At 38.8% G+C, this 23,436-nt stretch overlaps 2 protein-coding genes across 2 annotated transcripts; both read right to left on the bottom strand.

The window, feature by feature from the left end:
* Positions 1–237: 237 nt before the first annotated feature.
* LOC114548154 (actin-binding LIM protein 1) lies at positions 238–14,965 on the bottom strand. The gene is made up of 20 exons (XM_028567914.1): positions 14,884–14,965; positions 11,443–11,586; positions 8,825–9,008; positions 8,623–8,732; positions 8,004–8,130; positions 7,764–7,857; positions 7,523–7,610; positions 7,265–7,323; positions 6,261–6,338; positions 5,312–5,482; positions 4,655–4,684; positions 4,362–4,491; positions 4,116–4,205; positions 3,070–3,117; positions 2,691–2,755; positions 2,401–2,446; positions 1,754–1,761; positions 1,380–1,454; positions 1,035–1,115; positions 238–728 (listed from the first exon to the last, which is right to left on the bottom strand). The coding sequence occupies exons 1-20, from the start codon at positions 14,894–14,896 to the stop codon at positions 615–617; spliced, it is 1,755 nt and encodes a 584-aa protein (XP_028423715.1). The 5' UTR covers positions 14,897–14,965; the 3' UTR covers positions 238–614.
* Positions 14,966–18,443: 3,478 nt separating this feature from the next.
* On the bottom strand, positions 18,444–23,355 carry mfsd1l (major facilitator superfamily domain containing 1-like). Its single transcript, XM_028568213.1, has 13 exons — positions 23,139–23,355; positions 22,144–22,244; positions 21,882–21,991; positions 21,692–21,747; positions 21,460–21,603; positions 21,210–21,368; positions 20,968–21,083; positions 20,734–20,834; positions 20,428–20,539; positions 20,180–20,317; positions 19,691–19,830; positions 19,475–19,586; positions 18,444–18,688 (listed from the first exon to the last, which is right to left on the bottom strand). Exons 1-13 carry the CDS (start codon positions 23,158–23,160, stop codon positions 18,548–18,550), a joined length of 1,452 nt encoding a protein of 483 aa, XP_028424014.1. The 5' UTR covers positions 23,161–23,355; the 3' UTR covers positions 18,444–18,547.
* Positions 23,356–23,436: the final 81 nt, after the last annotated feature.

Below are 23,436 nucleotides of genomic sequence, written 5' to 3'. Positions count from 1 at the left end.
AGATTAAAGGTGCAGTAGGTGAGACTTATAAAACCAACTTTCTATCATATTTGCTGAAACTGACCCTATGTTCGAGTAGAACTACATTAGACAGGTAAATAAAAAAATAAAAAATCCAGCTCCTCTGGCACCACCTACAGCCTGTTATGCGATTTGCAAAAATCCACAGCTCTCTGTTTAGATCCTCCAATCAGGGCCAGGGGGGGTCTCTAACTGCATGTCAATCACTGCTCATGCACACACATTCATTCTCCCTTGTGGGGGGAGGGGCTTAGGAGACTGGGCTTTTGCAGAAAGGGGGAGAGGGACTGAGAAGTTGTCGATGTTCAAATTCTTTGGCTAAGTCCTGGATCTTCACAATCCTACCTACAGCACCTTTAATGTTTCTTTCTTGCAAAGCCAAGACTATGAGACTCATGTTCATATCTGTTTTGAGGTATTACACATTTAAACATTAGCCTACAGAAACTAACTGGGAAACACAATATTGTGTCCAATTATTGGGCAAAAAATAAATAAATCAAATTTTTGTGTCAAATGCAAAGAAATAAACATAAGGGGTCATCAGAACTTGACATGCATTGCATATCAACAATGAGTGGATTAGGCAGCATTTAGAAGAGATTTGCCCTCTTTTTCATGTCATTACGTTTCCACAGTGGAAGTATGTTGAATTCTTGACTATCCATGCCAAAGATCTCATAGAATGAGTCTGGAGATAGGTGTCGCTGCAAAGGAAATAATAAAAGAATGAAATGGACCATGGAAAAGCTGCACAGTTAATCTGTTTGGTTGCATTTCTTATACTAAAATAAAACTCATACTGTAAGTTTGACTGAAACTAAATACTTGTTTTGAAGGAAAAGCAGATGATGTCACTGTCAAGGAATTTATCAACATCCTAGTAAGTTTTAGTCATGGTATGTGTAGTATGTTACACCAGGTCTGGCATTTATTTAAAAAATGAAATGGAAAATATTGAAAACATTTTTTGCACTTGAACTTTTGGCAAACTTTCTCACATGCTACTGTACCTCCAGTCTTGTTCTGTCAACATCCTTGGGAAGCTTCACTCGCCCTCTACTACTAACTGCGAGCAGTTCGTATGGGTAGACCTTGATAAAACAAAAACTGGTTGAGAATGCTTTATAGTGTAAGTTTATTATCACACATGCTATACCTAAACAATCTTTTGTACGGTTATGCTACCAGCTATTGAGATATGAGATGGAGTTAGAAGCATCATGTTCCATGCAAATACCATGCATATTGTATAACGACTATACAGTTATCATGGATAGAAGTCTATCTATAGTACCAGTGCTTCCGCCTTCAGGGGAAAATATAAACATACACATAAATATACAAACAATACTTGCTTTTGGTTCCAACAAATTAGGCATAGACACTCCTCTTTCCATTGGTGCTAATGGATGTTGACCGTCATGGATGAGCTACAGAATGAAGCAAACACGTGCAATGGGAAAATGTCATGGCGGGATTAATCACTTCAAAGCTAAAAGCCAAATGGCCAAATTACTGTAAGTAAAGTGTATTTATAAAAGGTAGGGTTAAAGAGTCAATTGTGTAATATGTGCAACATATGTATTGATGAAGAGGTACTGTATGTACAACTTTGAGTTGAAACTGAATTGAATGAATACTTCTTAAAACATGCTTATGCAGAGAGTGAGGTGAGGCCAGTCCAGGGGGGTGGGGGGATTCAAGATCACATAAAGTTCTTCTCACATACCTTAAAGTCTGAAAGGAAAGGAGGGAGAAGGTAAAGAACAAGCAACACAATTTAATTTCTAAATAATGTAGTGATTAACAACATTTAGATCAGGGGTGGCCAACCAGTTCAGCATAAAGAGCCACAAAAAAATACGCACCATAGCAAAAAGCCACACAACACATGCACGTCCACATTATAACAGCAACAGTGACTTCCAGATCTAATGAAAGTCATAATACATAGCAGTTTTCATAGGTTTTTTTTCTTACTTAGATTGACTCAGTGGGAAACCTGACAGTCTTTGTTATCCACAATCCTTTTTAGGTCTGGTTGTACTCGGTTGTGGCCACTCTTTCAGAAATCTGGGGCAGCTTTTATTCCTCAGGTTGCAGAATCAGTCCATAAAAAAAACTCTGCTGCATTATTTTTTATTTTAAAATAATTGGCAAATGTATTGGCAAATGCATCATTCAAATGCTTCTTTTTTTTTAACTTCTCTGAAATGTTTCAAAAAGTAAAAAAAATAAAATAAATCCACCAATAACACAGCCCTCAGCCACACATTAAGAGCCTCAAAGGAGCAGGCAAAGAGCCGCATACGGCTCAAGAGCGACAGGTTCGCCACCCCTGATTTAGATGAATAACAAAGATGTCTACATAGTTACCTCTGAATCTGTCACTGCTGTAATGGGAGAAATCAGCTGAACGTGGCTTAATGAGAAGAGGAAAGGAAAACATTTATTCTATTCATAAAGTTGGACAAACCTTATATAGTTTCTTTTGTGTGTTTCTAGAGCTACCATAAAAAAACATAAAGAATGTCACTGTGTCATGAGTTGTGTCATAATCTACTTCAGAATGAAAATAAATGCAGCTGATTGGATCAAAGGAATGTCACTGAGCCTTACACAATAATGCTAAAGAGAGAATAAGGTATAAATGTTGTTGCTCTCACCGGATTGAGGCCACTGCGACCATATCCAGGCAGAGAGGACGTTTGGGATGTGAAGGAATTTGGATCTGTATGTAAAGGTGAAACAGCAGACAGAGTAGTTCATCATCAGGAGGTGACTCACAGACAGACTCGGCTCTTTGCCCAAATTAGATCAGACTTACTGAGTAGAATACCTCAGGTTCTTTTCTTAGCCTTTTGCTAATTGTTCGGTAAATCAGACTTCTCAGTACTGTACTATTTTTATATTTACAACAAAAATTGCACAAGTATAGTTCAGTGAGAACACAATTGAGATAAGAATCAGCAACTTTAAAAGTAATACAGTATTTAACTGCTTCAAGCTGCGTTAAAATTAACTTTTTAAAAGGTCATATTATACCTTGCTGTTTATAAATTGGAGGCCTCCTGTACATGTTGAAGCCTTCATCTGCGGATAAAAAAGAATGCAGTGTCAGCAGATTATTCATTCTAAAAAATCAATGAATCAATCAATCAATTTATTTGTCACATGAAATCATATAAAAATACAATTCCAGTGAAATATAATCCTGTCAGTTCCTTCAATGTGTTCATTAAAGCAGCCTAATAATGATAATTGTATTAGCAGAACCAAAATTATATATTGTTAGCAATAACCTACTGTAGTGTCTCCTTTTCCCTTTCAATGTTTTCAAATATTCAAATGGAGTAACTTGACACCCTCTTTTACAGATTTTGTTTACAGGACATTTTCTCTGAAAAAAGACTGGGAACACAATCAGTATTATAGAGCATCTGTACATATAATTTACTTACTCAAAAAAGCACAAAGTGCAGTAAAGGTTCTTCACGTGTACAATTATTGTAGTACATCGCTTATTGAAAAAAAAGCCAGCACTGCAAAAAGGGGATGCCACAATGAGCGCACAACACATTTACAAAAAAAAAAAGAGTGTAGTAAACGGTTTTCTAAATACAGTTTAATTTCATGTAATTTTGGAGTGTCAGAAAGGATCATCAAGATAATTTTAAAGAATCTCGAAACAATTGGACATAAAGGCTCTGACTAAATAAAGCAAGGCACGGTTCACTATACACAAATCAAGGCTGTGTGGGTTTGTTTGTGATTTTCATTTCCCACCAAAAACAGATGCCAGCGATTACTGGTCAGAGCTTGTCACATCTCACACACACACACACACACACACACACACACACACACACACACACACACACACACACACACACACACACACACACACACGATAAAACAGGCTTTAGAAGAATCACAGCACTGCTTTAAATAGGCACGGCTGTAGAGTTTTATAAATGACTGCTCAGATCTAGATTTATATAAAGGATCAGTAGTGAATAACAAAGGCTAAAGCAGTACCAGGAGGGGATAAGGGATGCAGAAAAGGCTGGCAGAAGAGCAGGGGTTCTTACCTTTGGTGGGAGGGAGAAAGTGGTGACATAAAGGGGAAGTGGGGCATGTGTCATTGTTGCCAGAGAACAAAGAGGGAGAAAGCATCAATCCTGTTTGTTATTCCACAAAAGAAGTGGAAGGAGGAGTTGCGGAGGTAGAGGAGATAAGGGAGGGTGGTAAAGGAGAGAACAAGTGAGCAGAGGGAGGCTAATATCTTTACTAAAGGTGACAAGATAGGTGATTTTACTTTTGTGCGCTCTTCTCACCTGGCCGGTGGAAGTGTTGTGGTGATCTGGACAGAGTTGGAGTGTAGCTGTGACGATTGTATGTCGCATGAACTCCGAAAGATCTGTGGCTTGTAGATGTTGGTATGCACTTTCTGACTTCAAAACTCTCCTTGAAAGAAGAAAGACACAAAAGCAGTGTGAAATGCACAACAAATAAAAAAGAATGAGTGTAATATGTATGATTTTAATGGGGGTCTGGCACATGCTGTATGTATACCTGTAGTACTTCTGCTCTACCTTAACTAAGTAAAGTTAATAAAAGAAATATTTACCTCTGGGGTTTCATTTATGTTTCCTGGTGACTAAATCAGGGGAAGAAAAATAAATGAATGAACCAGAAAGAAACACAGCATACACTGATATCCCCTTGTATCGACAAAACCCGTCTGATATGAAAAAGAAAAACAACCTCGTCCTAACACTAGGACATGGACTATGTATGCACTAGGAAACAAAATGATTATATTATTGGATACTTTTAGCCAATTATTCTAATTACCCTAACACAAATCATTAAATGAATGCTCAATGGCACAGTAAATAGCAACGAACCACGTTTGTTTTTATCAGTTGCATCCATATTAAGTATGACAACATTCTGTGATTGTGTTGTAAAAGTTGCTCTACATAAAAGAATCAGCAAAATTCTTATAAATGTAAGTAGAGAATATGTATCTAGATTCAGGCAGGTACCCTAGATCTAGATATTTAGAGTGTTTTGTGAATGTAGAAGTGATATTGCACTAAAATAAAATTAAAGATACATTTGTCTATTTTTCACAATAAATATCTTTGCATTTCGGGGCCAAACACAGTCCAATATGAGAACAAACAAGACCTCACTTGGTTTGACTCATAAATCAAACCAAGAAAAACACCCCCAAAACAATGACACACCAGATACAACTTGGAGCATTGAATGGAGTTACCTCTGAAGGTCTTTGCTTTTCCTGTCTGTTGCCTTTGTTGTCCAAAGTAGATGAGTTGTGGTTCACAGACTTATAAGATATCATTTCAGGATGCTCTATATCATATATAGCCTTGACTCTGGGAATGGCTGCTAAGTCTTGGTAATCAATGATCTCATTATCTAGTTTTGCCTGGGACCAGGACAGGAGGAGAGGGGAGGATGGAGGGAGACAGAGGGGGGGAAGACACAGTATGGGTTACGTCAGGTCAAAGGACAAAGGTTGCTTATTACATGACTTCAGGGAGGAATAAAACTTGAATCCCACAACACCTCAAGCCGTCTGATTTTGGCACATGAAGTGGACTGATTAACATTATAATCTGTGGCCGGTTTCTGTTTCACTGTATTCATTGTTTCTCAGGCTTTTAAGTATATATAAGGTACATTTTTGGCTCATATTTTGAGGTGTTTTGGTAAAGTCTATTCCACACAACAAAACCAACAGTCTATGGATCATAATAAACTGGAAGGAGGAAACAAAAGGACACCGAAAGCAGCAGGTTGTTTTTATAATCAAATTCAATCTGAATTGCCAATGAATTCAAATTGATTTAGCACATAAATCTAAATTCCTGTTCAATATGTGGTTGATTTAAGACAATTTGAAGGCTCTTCAACATTCAACCACAATTGAAATCCCATTTTTTTCTCACGAGATAAAAACTAGTTCCGATCAGTCAAGGTAAGGTTAGAGAAATATGTTAAATGTGATTGATTTGAATGTTCTTCCACATTGGCTATTGTCCTAAATGTTTGTCTTCATTTACAAAAAGAAACATCTTGCAAGAGAGACACTTTGTCCATGCGACTCCCCTGTATAAATAAAGGATAAATAAAATGTAAATCAAGCCACGGCAAATTGTGCACCATGGAAGGTGTACAGCAGATGTTGTTGAGCAAGAACTTACACAGATTGTTCGACCAGGACTCCCCGGAGTGCATGAGCCCGGCCTGGAACAGGAGCTTTCGGATGAGGATCTAGTGGGCTAAAGGGGGTTAAAAACAGCGGTTAGTTTGAGTCATAGGATGCTGAGAAACTTCCTGCAGCAGTGGACAGTGTGGGGCTGGCATCATGCAGTTTTTGTGCATTGTTCCATATTGCAATTAACTCGAGAAAAAAAAAAAAAAAAAAACACCCTTATTTGTACCTAACATTGATATCAGCCAGACTTATGTTTTGCATTATATCATACATTTGGTTTATATTACTGTAAATTATGCAAGATATGAGTAGATGATTTGAAATAGCACAGCCAAGCATGCATCACGGTGTACAATAAAATTCCATATGCTACAGCCAACTTTAAAACCAATTTATGAAACGCACATACTACTGTATATACTGTACAGTACAGGTGCTCTACAAATAAAATAAAAGCTCCTCTTAATAATTCTTGGATGCAAAAATTAAACACATAAGAAGGATTATTGCGTCCTTGAATTAGCACATGAGATCTAATTGGCCAGCCTGGCGAGCAAAGTGTTGCGTGTAAAGCAAGCGAGTGCGGTTAATCTCAAGACGTGAGATTACAGCCTGCTCACTCTAGAAAACCACCAGTGCAAACGGCAGGCCCGCTCACAATATTAACCTTCAGTTTATGTCTGGGGAAAAAGAAATCAAGACAAGGTGTTTTTGGTCTGCTGACCTGGGAAGGAAGAGAATGGGTAAGATATCACACTTGCATCCTCCTTGTAACAGCAATTACACTAGCTGGATATTAACAGCTATTTAGAAAAGTTATATATATATATATATATATATATATATATATATATATATATATATATATATATATATATATATATATATATCGTGTCATGTCAAGCCATGATAGAAAAATCTGTTTGCATACTGCCTCTAACACACATTAAATTGTCACACAAGTTGAGTGTTAAATCAAGGAGGTCTTACCATGTAACTGTCCTCAGTTCTGCTGCTGTCTCTGCAGTCTGGGTGCCAAATTGTTGATCCTGCAAAGACAGGGACATTATGGCAAAAAAAAATTACAGCATGTCAAAGTAAATGCAGTTTACACAGTGAACAGAAAACGTTTGCACACTGAACAGAAAACAATTTGCACACTGAACATTAAGATATTCATCCAAGCCTAAATGTATATCCTCACCATGAACGCATGTACATGCACATCAGGTACTTTCTCACACTGACCTTGCAGATACATTTCTTCACCTTCTGTGAACATTTTGTCACATCGGCTGCATCTCGCGCAGCTGGGGTGATAATGTTTCTCCCCTGCCTGTAGCAGAAGATCATGATAAATGTGTCAGAACCATCAACCGTCAAGTCATATTCATATTCATTTTGAGAAAAGCCTAAATCTAAATTACAAGATATTCAAATATAGATACAATCAGGAGCTTACTCCTCACTGAAAGTAAAGATTTCTTACCTCTAGGACCTTTCCAGTTATAAACTTCTGACATGCTTCACATTGTACGCCAAACTGAATCTGGTAGTCTCTCTCACAATAGGGAACCCCATCCCTGAAAGATAAAACGTTAAAAATAAATAAACATTTTCTTTTCTGTGGTGTGTGCTAACATTGTTTTTAATTCTAGCCTTTGTTGTTAAGAAACATCAACTCAATTGAAGGAAGAGAAAGAATTATGAATGAGAGATTTGTATTTACTTGCTGATATATTCTCCGCTCAGCACTTTCCTGCAGGTTTTACACTTGAAGCAGCCAAGGTGCCACTGGCTGCCCAGTGCTAACAAAGCCTGGCCGTTCTTGATGTCTCTACCACAACCAGAGCAGTCTGAGAACACACGCACACACACACACACACACACACACACACACACACACACATTATTTCTGGATATACATGTATAAACTGAACTATTTGAGTAGCTGTGCTTTTTCCTGTGGATTTGCTTTTAAATTAGTACCTTTCTGTACGGTCCTAAAGAGAGATCCTCTTAATCCAGAGGCTTTATGAGTCTGGATCCTCTATTTATCCCTTTCCTATGTATAGTTGTCGGGTGGATAAAGTCAAGTTGAGATGGAGCATTGAGTTCTACTGTATCTCTTACTGAGTCCGTACTGAGTCATTGACCTGGCAGGATCCCAGGAGGATTACCAGATTTTGATGTCAACTCAGTGTTATTATATTCAGTGCAATCCACTATCTGATTGTTTCTGCTTGAGATCAAAGTCTTGGGTCTATTTTAAAGCTTCAATAATAAATATTTTTGATGTGAAAACTGGATCCTTGCTGAGAGACAAAATCATACAAGAGTGCACTTACTACTGGAACAGCTGATGCCGTTAGGAGTAGGAGACATGGGTTGGATACAGCGCTGACAGAGGCAGTTCTTTCCGCTGAAGGTGACACAATCCCCAGCAGGAAAGGGCTGTCTGAGAAACAGAAAGAGACAGAGGTTAACCATACAACTTAGAAAAAAAATAGTTATATTTTACCATATATTATATATTTTTTTCACAATTACTTGCAAAAGGTGCACACAAAGCAGACTGGGTGGTAAGTCTTCCCCAAAACTGTGACCACCTGTCCCTCCACAAATTCCCCACAGTTGTTGCAGAGCGTGCCGTGAAGCCTCTGGAAGTCCAGCGGGCAGAGGTAGTCACTGTTCTTCACGAAGAAGCCACTATGAGCCAGGTCACAGCCACACACTGCACACAGACAACATAAAACATTAAAGTGCCCATATTATGCTTACTTCAGGTTCATAATTGTATTTTGACGTTGTACCAGAATAGGTTTACATGGTTTAATTTTCAAAAAACACCATATTTTTTGATGTACTGCACATTGCTGCGTGTGTTGAGCTCTCTGTTTTAGCTACAGAGTGAGGCATCGTACTTCTATCCCATCTTTGTTGGGAGGCGCACATGCGCAGTAGCTAGGTAAGGATCACATTAGATAGCTGTTTGTTTCTACAACTTCAGTTAGTACAAGGCAGGATTAGCCGGGAGACTTCTTCTAAACGAGGGCGCACTTCCTACTTTGCGTGGAATACCTGCAGAACAGGGACATGTAAGTAGTTCTTTTGCAGATTATGGTGATGATTATAGTGTGTGTTGTAGCAGTGTTTTGCCATTGAGAATGAGCTAGCATGCTAGTGCTAGCATGCTACGGTTAGTCACCTCGTCTCGGCTACTGACGTAGAAAGACCTATAGATTTTGAACAGCTCACCCGGAGACAGAAGGCAGAAGACATTCAGAAACACTTATCTCACTCAAAACAGCATGGATGTTTTTTTTTTTTTTCCAAGTTTGTATGTGTGTGGAAGCACCAGAGACACAAAATAACATCCCAAATCCCAGAAAATGTGATTTTTTCATAATATGAGCACTTTAAAGTTAGCTACTAGCTGGTGAGATAATACAGTTAGACTAGACTAGACCACATTTGGTTAAACTGCGCTCATCTCTTAGCTACCTTACATTTGTATTAACTAACCTTTTGACCCTATAAGAGCCAGAACTCATTCTACAATTTAATCTTTTCGAGTTTTTGTTCTCTATATGTGTATCGGTTTGCTTACGTTACCTTTTCCCTGAATTTGTTGTGTTCTTGGGACAAGGTATTTGTAACTTCCTCTATGATACATCTGGTCTGTATACATTTGATTTAAATTTGTGTTTTGCTATTTGGGTCAATAACTATGAATTAACAGTTTAAATCGTCACCTTTTTTCAGGCTGTTGTCATACAGTAATCCATCAAAGAGATGAGATAATTGCTATTTGGGCTTTGCGACCTCATGATTCTGCCAGGGTTTCTGAAGTGTTTATGTGTTTGACAAGTTACTGACAGGGAGGCAGTGTTTTCTCCCAGCTTGTTTGGAGTCATTCGATACACCACACAACCCGTTTACAACACTGTCCTTCTGAACTTGCCACGACAGAATACACAGAGATGCCAAGGACAGATTTATGCTGCTCTATTCCTGTCCTACTGCGACTCACTTGCAACATACGTGTTTTATTTAAAATGACTATTTTTAAGTCTGAATAAAACACACACAAACATGTCTACATTCCTCTGTGATGTGAGAAATAACTTTGATCATGGATCTTTACTTATTTTCTGATGGTAATAAATGCATAAAGTGAGTGTTATCACTCAGACAATTGTTATTCCCCTTCTGTCTGTACCATTATGTTTCATTTACTTTGGAAGAAAATAAACCGAAGGGGAATAACATGGATCACTAAAACAAAAAAAGGATTATTTGAATTACTATTTTTTTCACATTCAAAGTGAAACATTTTGAGGCAAATTCTGATTCAGTGAAGCCCACAGAGCCCTTCGATCCCCATGTCCTCCCACTGTCAAAATACTGCAGGCTTCTCTGCTCTGAAAGTCTCTTTGTTTCGTCTGCGCTGTAAACACAGTCACAATGTGATGAAAGGGCAACAACACGAGAAGCTTGTCGGTTTCGATTAGTCTGGAACAATAGCCTGATGAGTAAATATGTTTTCGCCGAAACAAAGTAACTCCGGTGAATCTGACAACCCGAGGAGGTTTTCACAACAGCCCATTGTAGATGCAGAATATTTTGTAATAAATTGAATCTGATGGCATCAGCAGGCTAACTAATGAATGGCCAGCAAATTCTGCTCAATTTAAAACTAACCTACTGAAAACAATGTGTTTTAATGCAACCTAAAGGGTGAAATGCGACTTGCGTTACTGCTTGCATGTAAAATTGTGAATACATGTTTCAATTGAACTGGAAATTAACAATTAGTTTAAGCTCCTAATTTATTATCAAAACACCACCACAGTACACTACTCCCAATGAACAGTGCCAGACAAATTAGACAACTGTATTATTAGGCCTGTGATGACATTCATGTTACAGAGCAGCCTTATTTCAAGAAGTAATTTGGAGCAAAAGTCAGGAATTCAGTCACAACATGTGTTCAAGGCAGCCACCAATTCATCTCCACTGCACATGGAGAATTCTGTTGATTGGATTGCTCTCAAGCTTCCCAAATGTCCAAATTTAGACACCTAGGGAGCCTACCAACATAAGTCTATTCTGACTGAGGTATGATTGCAGGATAGTTTAAAAGTGCATGTATTGATGGTACCCACCTTTGCAGGTAAAGCACTTAATGTGGAAGTAGCTGGTCTGGACTCGCAGCACCTCTCCCTTGCACGGCTCCCCACACCGGAAGCACTGGATGACCTGCTTCCCCCGTGGAGAACATGGGTGGCAGCCATTCTGAGCATGGAGCACTAAAGGAGAGCGAGGAATACAGTGTGAATTATTTTAACAGATATATTATTCTCTGTTTCCTGCCCAGGGACTACAGATGTAAATTAGCTTATAGCTAACTCAGGTGCACTCAGGTGCATTTGATGCTGTCCCTGTCAAATAAATATTGTGCATTAATCAGTTCAGTCTGCCTATCTGCATGTCATGTTTAAATGTCATCTTACAATACCTGAAAATGCCAAGTCTTCATAAACTATCTTTTTTGCCTACTTCTTTTAAAAAAAACTGCCACTCATATGAGGCTTTAATGAAGCAACAGAAATGTAACCCCATGTTAGTAACTTCTACACTCTCAGAAAGTAGGCTACATCTCTGCTAGTTGTTGTTTTATCATGCAAGGAAAGTTGAAGAGTTAAACGTTCTGGTCGATTTAGCAAAGTGGCCTGTTACAATAAATGTGAAAAAGTAGTCTACAGCCATGCTAGCAGCTCTGTGAGGTTGTATTTAGGCACAGCAGTGCTTTTAGCTAACACTAAATGCAAGCATTCACCTGCTTACAATGACAATGCTAACATGCTGCTGTTTAGCATCTATACTGTTTACTGTGTTAAACATGGCAAACATTACTTACCACGTTATTGCTTGCGTGTTAGCATGCTAACATTTATTAATTAGGAATAAACACAAAGTACAGCCTAGGTTAATGTCATTACAGGTATGCATTTTTGGTCACAAAGTACACATTTTCCAATACTACTAAAACGTGTGATTATTTTCTGCCTGAGCATTACAATAGGTAGTGCTCTTTCAGACTGAAAAAAGCTTCAGTCAGGCTCATTATTATATATTTATATTTTTTGTTTATTTGAATTCCCTTCCCTCAGAATTGTCCTGTCACACACACACACACACACACACACACACACACACACACACACACACACACACATGCACACACACACACAGTAATCTATAGTGTCTCACAAAGACAGACAGTAGCTCACGCGGAAGCCCTTATTTCTCACATTAAATCTTACAACATCAGTAACAGTATTCTACATGAGCATTGTAGCAGCTTGTATGCCAAACCTAATCTCATACTGTAGCAAAAACCTCATTCCTCCTTCTGTCTCATTCATGTTTATATGGCAGCAGAAGTAGATGCCTGTAGAATCTAATCACAGCCCACTTGAGAGGTCTTGAATGTGATTAGCAGAGGAGAGAAGGGAAAGAATGTGGCACGTTGAGACTCAAGTGCGCTGTGTGGACATCCAGCACACAAATAGATGAACAAACACACAGGCTTCATCTTTTCTTTTTTTTGATATACAGTTTTGCCACATGCAAAGTCGTAAAAAATTCACATATTAACCCTAACAGCTTCACTGGATATATATATCTCAACAACACTAACATGTATGAGTTGTGTCTTCTTTAACCAAAACAGAAAGATTTCCTCACACTTACAGAACAAAAACAAAAGTGCAGGGGAAGTAATAAAGAAATAAATATTTCAGCTTTAGAGCAGGCTTATGATTTTTGCAAGCAACAAACTACTTTTCATGAAAGCAAAAAAGCAGTTTGGGTCTTACAGAAAGAGGAGAAAGGCTTTGATTATGGTCATTCTTGGCAATTTCATTGTTGAAATTTTGAGAATATTTCTGCCAATAGAAGAGCAGTAGTCGAACACTGTGTGATATTAGTCGCATACGATCTGATCTAAAACAAAACCTTGAGAAAAATAAGTGTTATTTCTGCCAAACTTGACAAAATCCTGGTGGGAATGTTGTAATCCGTTCCTTCATACATCTCACTCCAACTTTGACTGAAAACACTGCCAAACTGGCCTTTGTCCTAGAACGCCTCAGATATTTGTTAATGACAGAGCTGTGATGCCAACACAACAACATCACAGACTCCTACTGTTTAGAAATGGTTTTGTTGCAGATTGACTGATGGAGAAGGACTCGCTTCACTTCATTTTATTGCGTGTATACAGCAATATACAATATGTGTATTGTATTATCCTGTATATAAAGTATACAGGTTAATGTGGGCTCTTGTGTAAATGGTAAAACTCATGTGTGGAGTCCTCCGGTTGAAATATTTCAATACTCCAAAATGTCTTCCTGCTCTTTCTTGATCTCTCCCAGAATGTGAAGCTGATATGGTGTCAAGTATTAGCAAATGGTAGATTTAGAAAGACAGCAAATGGAGAGAAACCTGAGACGGACAGCTAATCACACAACCCACTATGTACAGCTATGAAAACCTGCATCTGTGTGTGTAAGGAGTGAGGTAGAGTCTATTTTAAGTCTTTAGAATGTTTCTAATGTTTAAATATACCTCACAAAGTAATACAATGTAAACTATGCTTAATATACAATAGGACTATACATTTAGCCATACAATGAGGTCATATAATTCATGTGTGTGTTATATGGACTACAAGCTGTATTTGGTCATGCTATGTGTGTTAATAATCATTAATAATTGTCTTTAGAGCTTTCAACGGTCTTAAATGCTTTTTCTGGTACAAAGATTTAATTGAATTTCACTACAATCATGCACCTGCAGGAACACCCAGTAGTTTGTCAGAAACATAATGGAATGTCAGGGTCTCTTTCAGTCACATATCCCATTTAGAAAGCACTTAGGGTTAGGTGTACATGCTTTGACTCAGAATAAAAAAGAAAAGAAAAGCTCAATTAGTGAGATGTTAAAAATATTTCAATTCAGTGGAGCAACTTCAGGAGTTTCATGAGGACAGCAAACTAAGGAGGCTTTAATCTCAACAGACACTCATTTAGTGAAATGAGTGGGTGGTACTTTACTCTAACTGTGACTGAGTTCCTTTGCAGCAAAATAGAATAATCAGAGCGAAGAACTGATTAATTCAGACCTATTGCTAAAATCACATGCTGGTCTTAAGCCCCCACAATGCTCTACGATTAGCTGAAACAGCTGTGCTTGCACGTATCTCCAAATTCAGTTTCTAGATTTGGGAAAGGTTTGAGAATCATTACTGTTTGCTAAGAGATTACAGATTACACATGAAATGTGGTTTAGACAAGATTTGTAATAACAACTCTGTACAGTATAACACAAGAATAGTATAACACTATTGGCAAGAGCAGGTAAGACAAAGTCATAACATAAGCAATATTTGTTTTGACCTTTAAAACAATCAAATATCCCAATCACAAGTTGCAAACGAATCATAACTATGTAAAGACAAACAAAAAGCACAAGCAGGCACACATGTCCTCTCTTTCTCATCCTCTACACCACACACACACTAAAAAAAAAATGTCTACCTTTCTCTTTCATGACAGTTGGTTTCCACAAGTCTGCTCACTGCAGCGGATCAGAGTGAGGAGAGGAACTAACTGGACTGCTGGCCCATGGGGAAGGGGGTGGTCCAAAACACAGAGGGCAGGAGTGTGTGTGTGTGTGTGTGTGTGTGTGTGTGTGTGTGTGTGTGTGTGTGTGTGTGTTCTCAAAGGGAACAGCAGGAGAAGTGTAAAGAACCATTACCTCCACCATGCTGAACAAAAGAGTATTTGAGTCCCAGACATATTGTTTTGAAATAATTTAAATGTTTTTATACTGGATACATATTTTCTCTGTTTATTTGCAGGAAATTGCCATAGTATTTGTGTATCTATGATGGGACTGTTGTTCAGTTGTTGTTTTTTTAAAGATTATTTTTTGGGGCTTTTCCACCTTTATTTGATAGGACAGCTTGGTGAGAAAGGGGAGAGAGAGGGAGAAGACATGCAAGAAATTCTAACCCTGGACCTCTGCGTCGAGGCATAAACCTCTCAGTATGTGTGCGCCTGCTCTACCCACTTAGCCAACCCAGCCACCAGTGCAGCTAATTCAGTGATTACATTACCTGCTGTTGATATTCATGGCTTTCAAAAACTCACTCTCGAGCATTTTGTTACTCCTCTTTTTTGGAAGTAGCAATCTAAATATATGAGCTGTCTCCTAACAAATACAAGCTTGTGTTTCAATATAAGATGGTGTATGTACAAAACATTTTTCTGGTTAAATTATAGATCGTAATGACAAGTCATTAGTAGAACAACTTATCACATGGCAACCACGTAAGGAAACTATTCATTACCAGACATCTCTGCAGGAATACCGTCCAACTTCTCACACAGGAGGTAGTCGTTGGGGTTGAGGAAAGGCAGCTGTTCCATCATGGACTGTTTAGGAATAAGGTAAAGAACCTCGGCAATTTCACCATCTTCAATAATTGACATGCGCCTGACCGAGTTCTTCCTCTTGACCCGGTCCAAAACTACCATTTCATTGCTGTGGCTGGAGCCGCAGATCCTGCCCAGGCTGCTGAGGGTGAGGAGGCCGGAAATGCTCATGCTGTCAAGGCTTTCGGCTATGAGAAAGCATAAAGCAGCTTTCAAGATGTTAAAGCCCTCTGTTGCTCTCTCTGACTTTGTGACTGACTCAGCGTGTGAGTGTGTTGTCTATCAGGCAATCCAAGACTAACTCCTACCACATGCCCCTTAAGAAGATTAAGTAAGGTATATTTTTAGGGTTTATCTTCATGGTAAACAGAAAATCTGAGTTCAAGGAAGTGTCTAATGACGGAACTGTCTTCCCTTCATTCCAGTGACTTTGACTGGTCATCACATGAGATGCATCATTCTAATAATCTGATGATTGGGGCACGCTTTTGAGAGGATTATGAGCTGTATTGTATCATCTAATCCATTTTTTTTTTTTTTTTAAATCTTCAGTAAATGTCTGCCTGATATTTGGTTTGGTAGTTGGGATTATGGCCGAATACAAGAACCAGCTGGACAAAAAAAAAAGAATTTTCGGGAACCTTCCATAACCCTCTGACTGCAAATATTGAACATGTGATTGCTTTTTTTTCTCTCTCTCTCAGTAATCTGTTATTCGACACGGACTGCAGTCTTCTGAACGCTTAGCTTTAGAGTGGAGAATTCTCCACATTTAACCTGGCACAGATTCAGGATCAGGGTCAGGAGGTTTGTCACCCTGAACCTGGCTGGATCTTTAAGTATTTGAGGACTACAGCATTATTCAAGGAAAGACAAGTCTGTCTAGGTCAGTTTAGGCACGCTCTAATCTGCATTTAAACAAACGCCAATGCTAAAAACAGCTCCGACGTTTAACAGTATGTTGATTACATGGGAAAACAGACGGAAGTTGATTGAAAGCACAAGCTTTAACAACATTTTACTGTAAAAATACTCAAATACTGCAAACTTACTTCACCTTTCTTGCGCTAATTAATACACATTTTCACCAGTAGGAAGGGACTTTTTTTTTTATTTATTTTTTTTTAAGTAGACTCACCAACAATAAATGGTGCCTGTCTGTATGATTTTAGAGGATGAGTATGTTCTCCTGCATTTTACTTTAGCTTGAAATATTAAATTTTCAGAAATGATGAATGATAGCTATAAATTAATGGCAGTGGTAAGTAAGTAAGTAAAGTTTATTTGTATAGCACCTTTCACAGATAAAAATCACAAAGTGCTTCACAATAAAATGTAATACAACGAATTCAAATACAAATGGAAAACATAAAAAACAACCATAAAAAAAACCTTGACTAACTAAAGTTGTAAAACTACTAAAACAGCAACATAAGTTGGCACAAATTATTCTGCAAGGGATGTGTACAGGCTCAAAAGAATAGGAGGAACATTAGTGTAAACAAGGAAAACATGTTACACTTACTTGTGGTGCTGCCATATTTCCCTGTAGCTATTTAAATGTAGCCTACATTCTTGCAGTTGTTGACAACATGATGGATGTGATATGAAGCGCTGTTATCACGACTAGCTCCCCCAAAATCCCCACACTAACCAGGTACTAAGAATTCAGGTAACTAAAATAGAAGGTTGGATATGGGACCTGAAGAGTTGAAGTAAAGGCCATTGAGACAAACACTCAAATCTTTACAATACCCCCCTAACACTACATTAGGTGTAGTCTATCCACTTCAAACAAATGTGTAAAGAGCTCCACCTAGTGCTAAAAATGCTGTGCTGAGTAACATGTACCAAGCAAGCTTGTAGGTATCAAGCTTCTTTTTTTTTTTTTTTTTTTTTTTTTTTTTAAAGCCATGTAGCACAGACACATTTTTTTGCCATTTTGGCAATGTGAAAAAGATCAAATTCCCTTCTTTAAGTACATAGTGAAATCTCTAACCACGAACAAACCGATAGGATGTACAAATAGTTTCATTAAAAAAAAAAAAATTGTAAAAACACAGACACAGAATTTTTTTGAGACATGCATATTGACATGTTAAAATTATTTAGTGACCTCACTGTCAGTTATGGCAGTACAGTTGATATTGGATGATATGACTGATAGAATGTGTTTCATCTCAAATCAACTGGAAAAAAGTCCAAAGTTAAAGATACAGTTTTGATGTTTTTTGCGTAATTGTATTTTTATTTATTACTGAAAAATCTGCAATACCTGGTTCACATGTTATATAATACAACAATACCATTTGGTTGTTTAAATTATCTGTTGTAGTAGCAACAGCAGATACAGTATGGAGAAGCAAGGTGGTTTCAGTGAGGTGTGCAATAAACCAAGTTCAATTTAAAAACATACAATATAAAAACAAATACAATATATATATATATATATATATATATATATATATATATATATATATATATATATATATATATATATATATATATATATATATATATATATATATATATATATATATATATATATATATACACACACATACATATACATACATACACACACACACATACACATACATACATACATACATACATACATACATACATACATACATACATACATACATATACACACACACACACACACACACAGTATATAACATGTACCTCTCTCTCTCTTTTTATTTATATAAATAAAAAGGGAGAGAGAAATGTTCAAACTTGAGTAAAGTATAACCCAAACTTAAGAGTTGAGAGAATGAGATCTGACCGCCTCGTCCTCCTCATCCTCATTTTGCTCTTCCTCTCCCGGGTTGAGCGGCTCTCTGTCGGAGTCTCTCTCTGCCGGCCCCGACCTCTTGGTTGTCTTGTTCAGGATCCCGCCCTGCAGAGAAACAAATATGAACTGAACATGCTGCATCCTGTGCTGAAGCCAGCTGACAATAGACACACGCAGCCCATACAGTATATATTAGAGATGCACCGATTACAACTTTCTAGTTCGATTCAGATTTTCTTTGAGTAAGGCCAGCCGATACCGATTTTAGCCGATTCAGATTTCATTTTTTCTAACCACTTTACAGCACACACAAATATGTATTTTCCATCTTTTCTTTAATAGAACATTTTTTGTGGGAAATTCACACACATCTAAAGTGCAATGTTTGAACCATGTCCTTCTTTTCACATCCAATATCCAACAAAAAAAATGTGATTTGGGTTTTTGGTGTCGTCGCTACACGCCCTACATTTTTCCTTGCAGGTGTTGCATATTACAAACTTGTTATCTTCTGCACACACGCTGAAGAATTTCCAAACAGCTGACATGTTGCAGGTTAATTCACGAGGTTCCCTACATGTGCGAGAATAGTGCGGACACACACTTCACACCGCAAGCGGGTACGCGCGACACACGGCGGAAAAGTTGAGAGAAAAGAAAGATACTGTGCTGTAGCGTCCGAGTGTGTGTGTGTGTGTGCGTCCTTGAGAACTGTAACTCGTATATGTGGTCAGTTAATTGTTGCATTGACCGGCATGAAATCAGCATATGTCAGACTGACCTGCCGGTCATGGCCGAACACGTGAAAACCAGCCAATTCCGGTCACCGGGCGGTCTATCGGTGCATCTCTAGTATATATATAATGCTATACAGGCTGTGAGATGTCTGACCTGTCTGTGGTCGACCATGTTGAGCAGCACCGAGGTGACGATGCAGGCGATGGTGTTGGCCAACATGAAGATCATCATCCTCTGCCAACGCCACAACGGAATTTTAGTTTCACTGGCCAGGAAATGGAGAAAACAGGGAAGGTAAGTAAAGATCTAACATGCAGCATGGACCATCAAGTGCACTGCAATGAGAGCCTGATCTGAAGTATTTCCTACCTAGACTTGGTGCCCAAAATCTGCCCAACAACCAGATTGGACACCCCAATCCCAACCATCTGTATGGAGGTAGCCAGACCCATGGCTGTTCCCAGAGTCGCCTGAGGCACCACAAGGGGAATAGACGGCCACATGCTTGCCTGGAATACAGCACAGATAGTTTAAATGAAGATACAACACACACACGTTTCACAATTAAAATCCCCACCCCAACACATTAGAACTGAGAAAGAATAAGACATGTCAATCACTTATTTATTTAAAATTGTAATTAGAGGATAAACCCCTTGAGATGCACCATGTCATTTTCAAGGGGGTCCTCATAAACCCTTATAAACTGGGGGTCACCGTAATGTGACAACAATATATACACCTAGAGTCCTTGATAACTTCTTCAGGACTAAAACCAATACAAAAAAATGAACTGCCTGAGAAAAAGTAGGTGTTAGAAATTAAAATGTTAAAACAATGGCTTTGACTTTGACTCACAGCAGCGAAGGAGTAGGTGACTCCCAGCCATATGGTGGAGACGAGAGGAGGGACAAAGGTGAAGGCCAGGAGCCCAAACACAGGCAGCGTGAAGATGGCACAGGCCAATGCAAAAACGCCCCGCAGACCCACAAAATCCTGGAACAAAAACACAAGAGAATGTCACCAATGCACCTATTTATTTCATATTGCTTCATACGCCAGATTTTTGAACATTTGAGAAACAGGTTTAGGTTATAGATACTTACTATGAGAATGCCCACGCTGGCTGAGAGGACCAGTGAGCTGTCATAAACCGCCCCGGCGATATAGGCCGCCTCCTTCTGACTGTAGCCATTGTACTTATCCTGAATGAACTTACTGGACAAGAGGAAAAACAGCAGTATTTTAAAACTACAAAATTATTCTTTTGACAGCACTAGGTTCATATCAATACAGTGGTTTTATGACATATACACATCCCGAATGAATTCTTTCCCTAAAAGTCTGTCAGACTGTTTACTGGCCTTCAAAACCCTGAGAAATATGCACGTGTTGTGTGTCGATAGCTCTACCTGGCATCTGCGATGAACGGGAAGATGCCATTGTAGAAGAACATAATGGTGAGAACCAGCAGCCAGTATCTTAGCGACAGGAGCTTCACATCCTGAATCCTCTACACACACACACACACACAGAGAAACAAACGTAGTCGTTACAATCAACAAGGTCAGATGCTCCGTCTGCAGTATCCTTGCACTTTATAATGATGTTTGAAACAGGTTTTCTTAAAAAGATAATGTTGGTACCACTTTGCGGGACTCCTCTCGGATGGCGCCATCAAGACCCAGCTGCCTCATTCCGATCTTGTCCAGGGCACTGACTACAACGGCAGATACAAAGCCCAGCACACACAGTAGTGTACCTGGAAAGCATCATGTGAAAAATACTCTTACTTAAACCTTCTTTTTTTTTTTTTTTTTTTACATTTTGCTATTAGTCAGTCATGCCATGAACCTTGATGTTTCTATCCCCTTAATTAATTACCTACCGCCCCAGAGTGTCCACTGTATGCCATATTGTTCTTCAAACCTCTGCGTGAGGAAGAAGTTCAGGACTGAACCCAGGCGAGAGAAAGCCAGGGTCAGACCGAAAGCCAAGGCCAGTTCCTTCCCTTTGAACCAGAACGCTGTGATGCGGTTCTGAACAACTGGTAAGGAAGTAAATGAGAAGAGTGGTTTAGGAACATTCCTCTGAATGGACAACACAAAGAGTGGGACTTTTTTGGAAGGTGGCCTTACTGGTAAGAGATCCATTGCCTGATCCAAACAGTAGTCGGCCTGTGAGCATAAGTGGCAGCAGATAGGGAGATCCTTTGAAGTGGGAACCCAGTGCAAACAGGGACGAGCCCAAAACACACAGAAATGAGAACAGAAATACTCCAACTGCAGAGAGGAGGAAATGGGAATCCGTTTACCATGAGTTACCGTAAATCAGTTGTTTGATTTGCATAGAAGATATTTGTAAACTTACAGCGGTTTCCTAATTTATCAATCAGGAACCCAGCCATGATCACCACTACTGCATTCCTGTTGATAGGAGAAAAGTTCACCAACTGTAGCTGTTTTCTGATAAGCCATGTTTCAATAGATTACAGTAGAGTGTGTGTGTGTGTGTGTGTGTGTGTGTGTGTGTGTGTGTGTGTGTGTGTGTGTACACTTACGTCCAAGCATAGATTGCATAAAGAAGATTGTACTGCTGAGGGGTCATCCCTAATCCCACCACACAGTCCACTGTCCCATTGACCACTGTTGCGTTGGGACATGTCAGGTTCTGTCAGATGAGGGGAAGCTAAATTATCATCTAACTAGCCACAAACTGAGGACATACTTTGGACACCAAACTACAATGATGCTGCTGAGTTAATGTGGAGAGATCATTCAATGCTGATGGTTTCTTTGCATTGGTCTGCACCGCTTACTTACCCCTTGGAACTGATCCTGCAAAACACTGGGGATGTCGAAACAGAAGTAAGAGCCAAATGTGAGCAGGCAGTTGAAGAACAGCACCACAAAGCGGTAATAGACTGTAAAAGAAATAAAATAACATAAAGACCGGATCAATGGTTTCATCTGGAGTCTAACTTCACTATGAAAGTCAGTGTAAAACATGGACAGGAAGAGATACCAACACCACCGGACACTTCAGTATTTCACATACAGTTGAAGAGTGAAGAGTACCTATGACAAAAATGACAGACTTCTACATGCTTTGTAAGTGGGAAAACCTGCAAAATCGGGTGTGTGTGTGTGTGTGTGTGTGTGTGTGTGTGTGTGTGTGTGTGTGTGTGTGTGTGTGTGTGGTACTTTTAGAAAAGATGTAATCCAATATAAAGCTTTAAGATATTAAATATGAGGCTCTGAAAAATAATTAGTGTTATGGATTTTCCACCAAAGAAAGTGCAGTCACCTAACGTTAGCTAAAATCTTCTCATTCTGCACAGTGAAAGTAAACCTTCATAAAGTAATAATTTTTAAAAAGCACATTTTTGAGTGGAGGGGAACCTGCCATCTGTTGTTCCCCTGGTTTTGTACATTTCCTTTAACTCAGCCCAATGGGAAATTTTGTGTTTACCCCTTACTGGGAAAACAAACTGTGTAATAAAAAAAAGATGTGCAGCATTAGCTTAGCTAAACGTAGCTTTTTTTTATATGTCATTCACAAACTAGCAAACCGTTACTGCTAACGTCAAGGTTTTGACAACTTCCAATTTAGTCACATGAACTCTTCTAACGACACTTGAAGCAAACTGCTGAGTTGGTCTTTCAATGGCCCAGTTTTTTCAGGGAAGTATTCGCAGGGTTTCGAGACAGAGGTTTTGGTAATTTGGCTATGCTAAGGTTGGTGACTTTCATAGACTGTATATTATTAACAGTCTATGGTGACTTTAAGGAAAAATAAAAACTATAGCCAGTCGTACCTTTCTCCGCCGGCTGCGTCATGGTGAGCAAAAGGACACTTGCTATAAAAGAAAACTTCCAAATCACATACTTCACTGTTGTTTATATGAACAGGCAGGTTAACGTTGAGGTCGGCTACAACTCTCCTGCTGGTGTCCGCAACTCTATAAGCTACATGGATCGGTCTCTTCTTATACACTGGACGCAGCCATAGGACGCAGCGGATTGTTTGGAAATCTGCGCACGCAGCGACACTGCAGACGTTTTTTTTTTTTTTTTTTTTTTTTTTTTATTATCCCGCAGACTTTATTGAGAAAC

Source organism: Perca flavescens, chromosome 21 (genome assembly GCF_004354835.1).
Source record: "Perca flavescens isolate YP-PL-M2 chromosome 21, PFLA_1.0, whole genome shotgun sequence".
Classification (NCBI taxonomy): Eukaryota; Metazoa; Chordata; class Actinopteri; order Perciformes; family Percidae; genus Perca; species Perca flavescens.
Note: the sequence above shows the minus strand (reverse complement) of the source record. Positions and strands in the feature narration are given on the sequence as shown.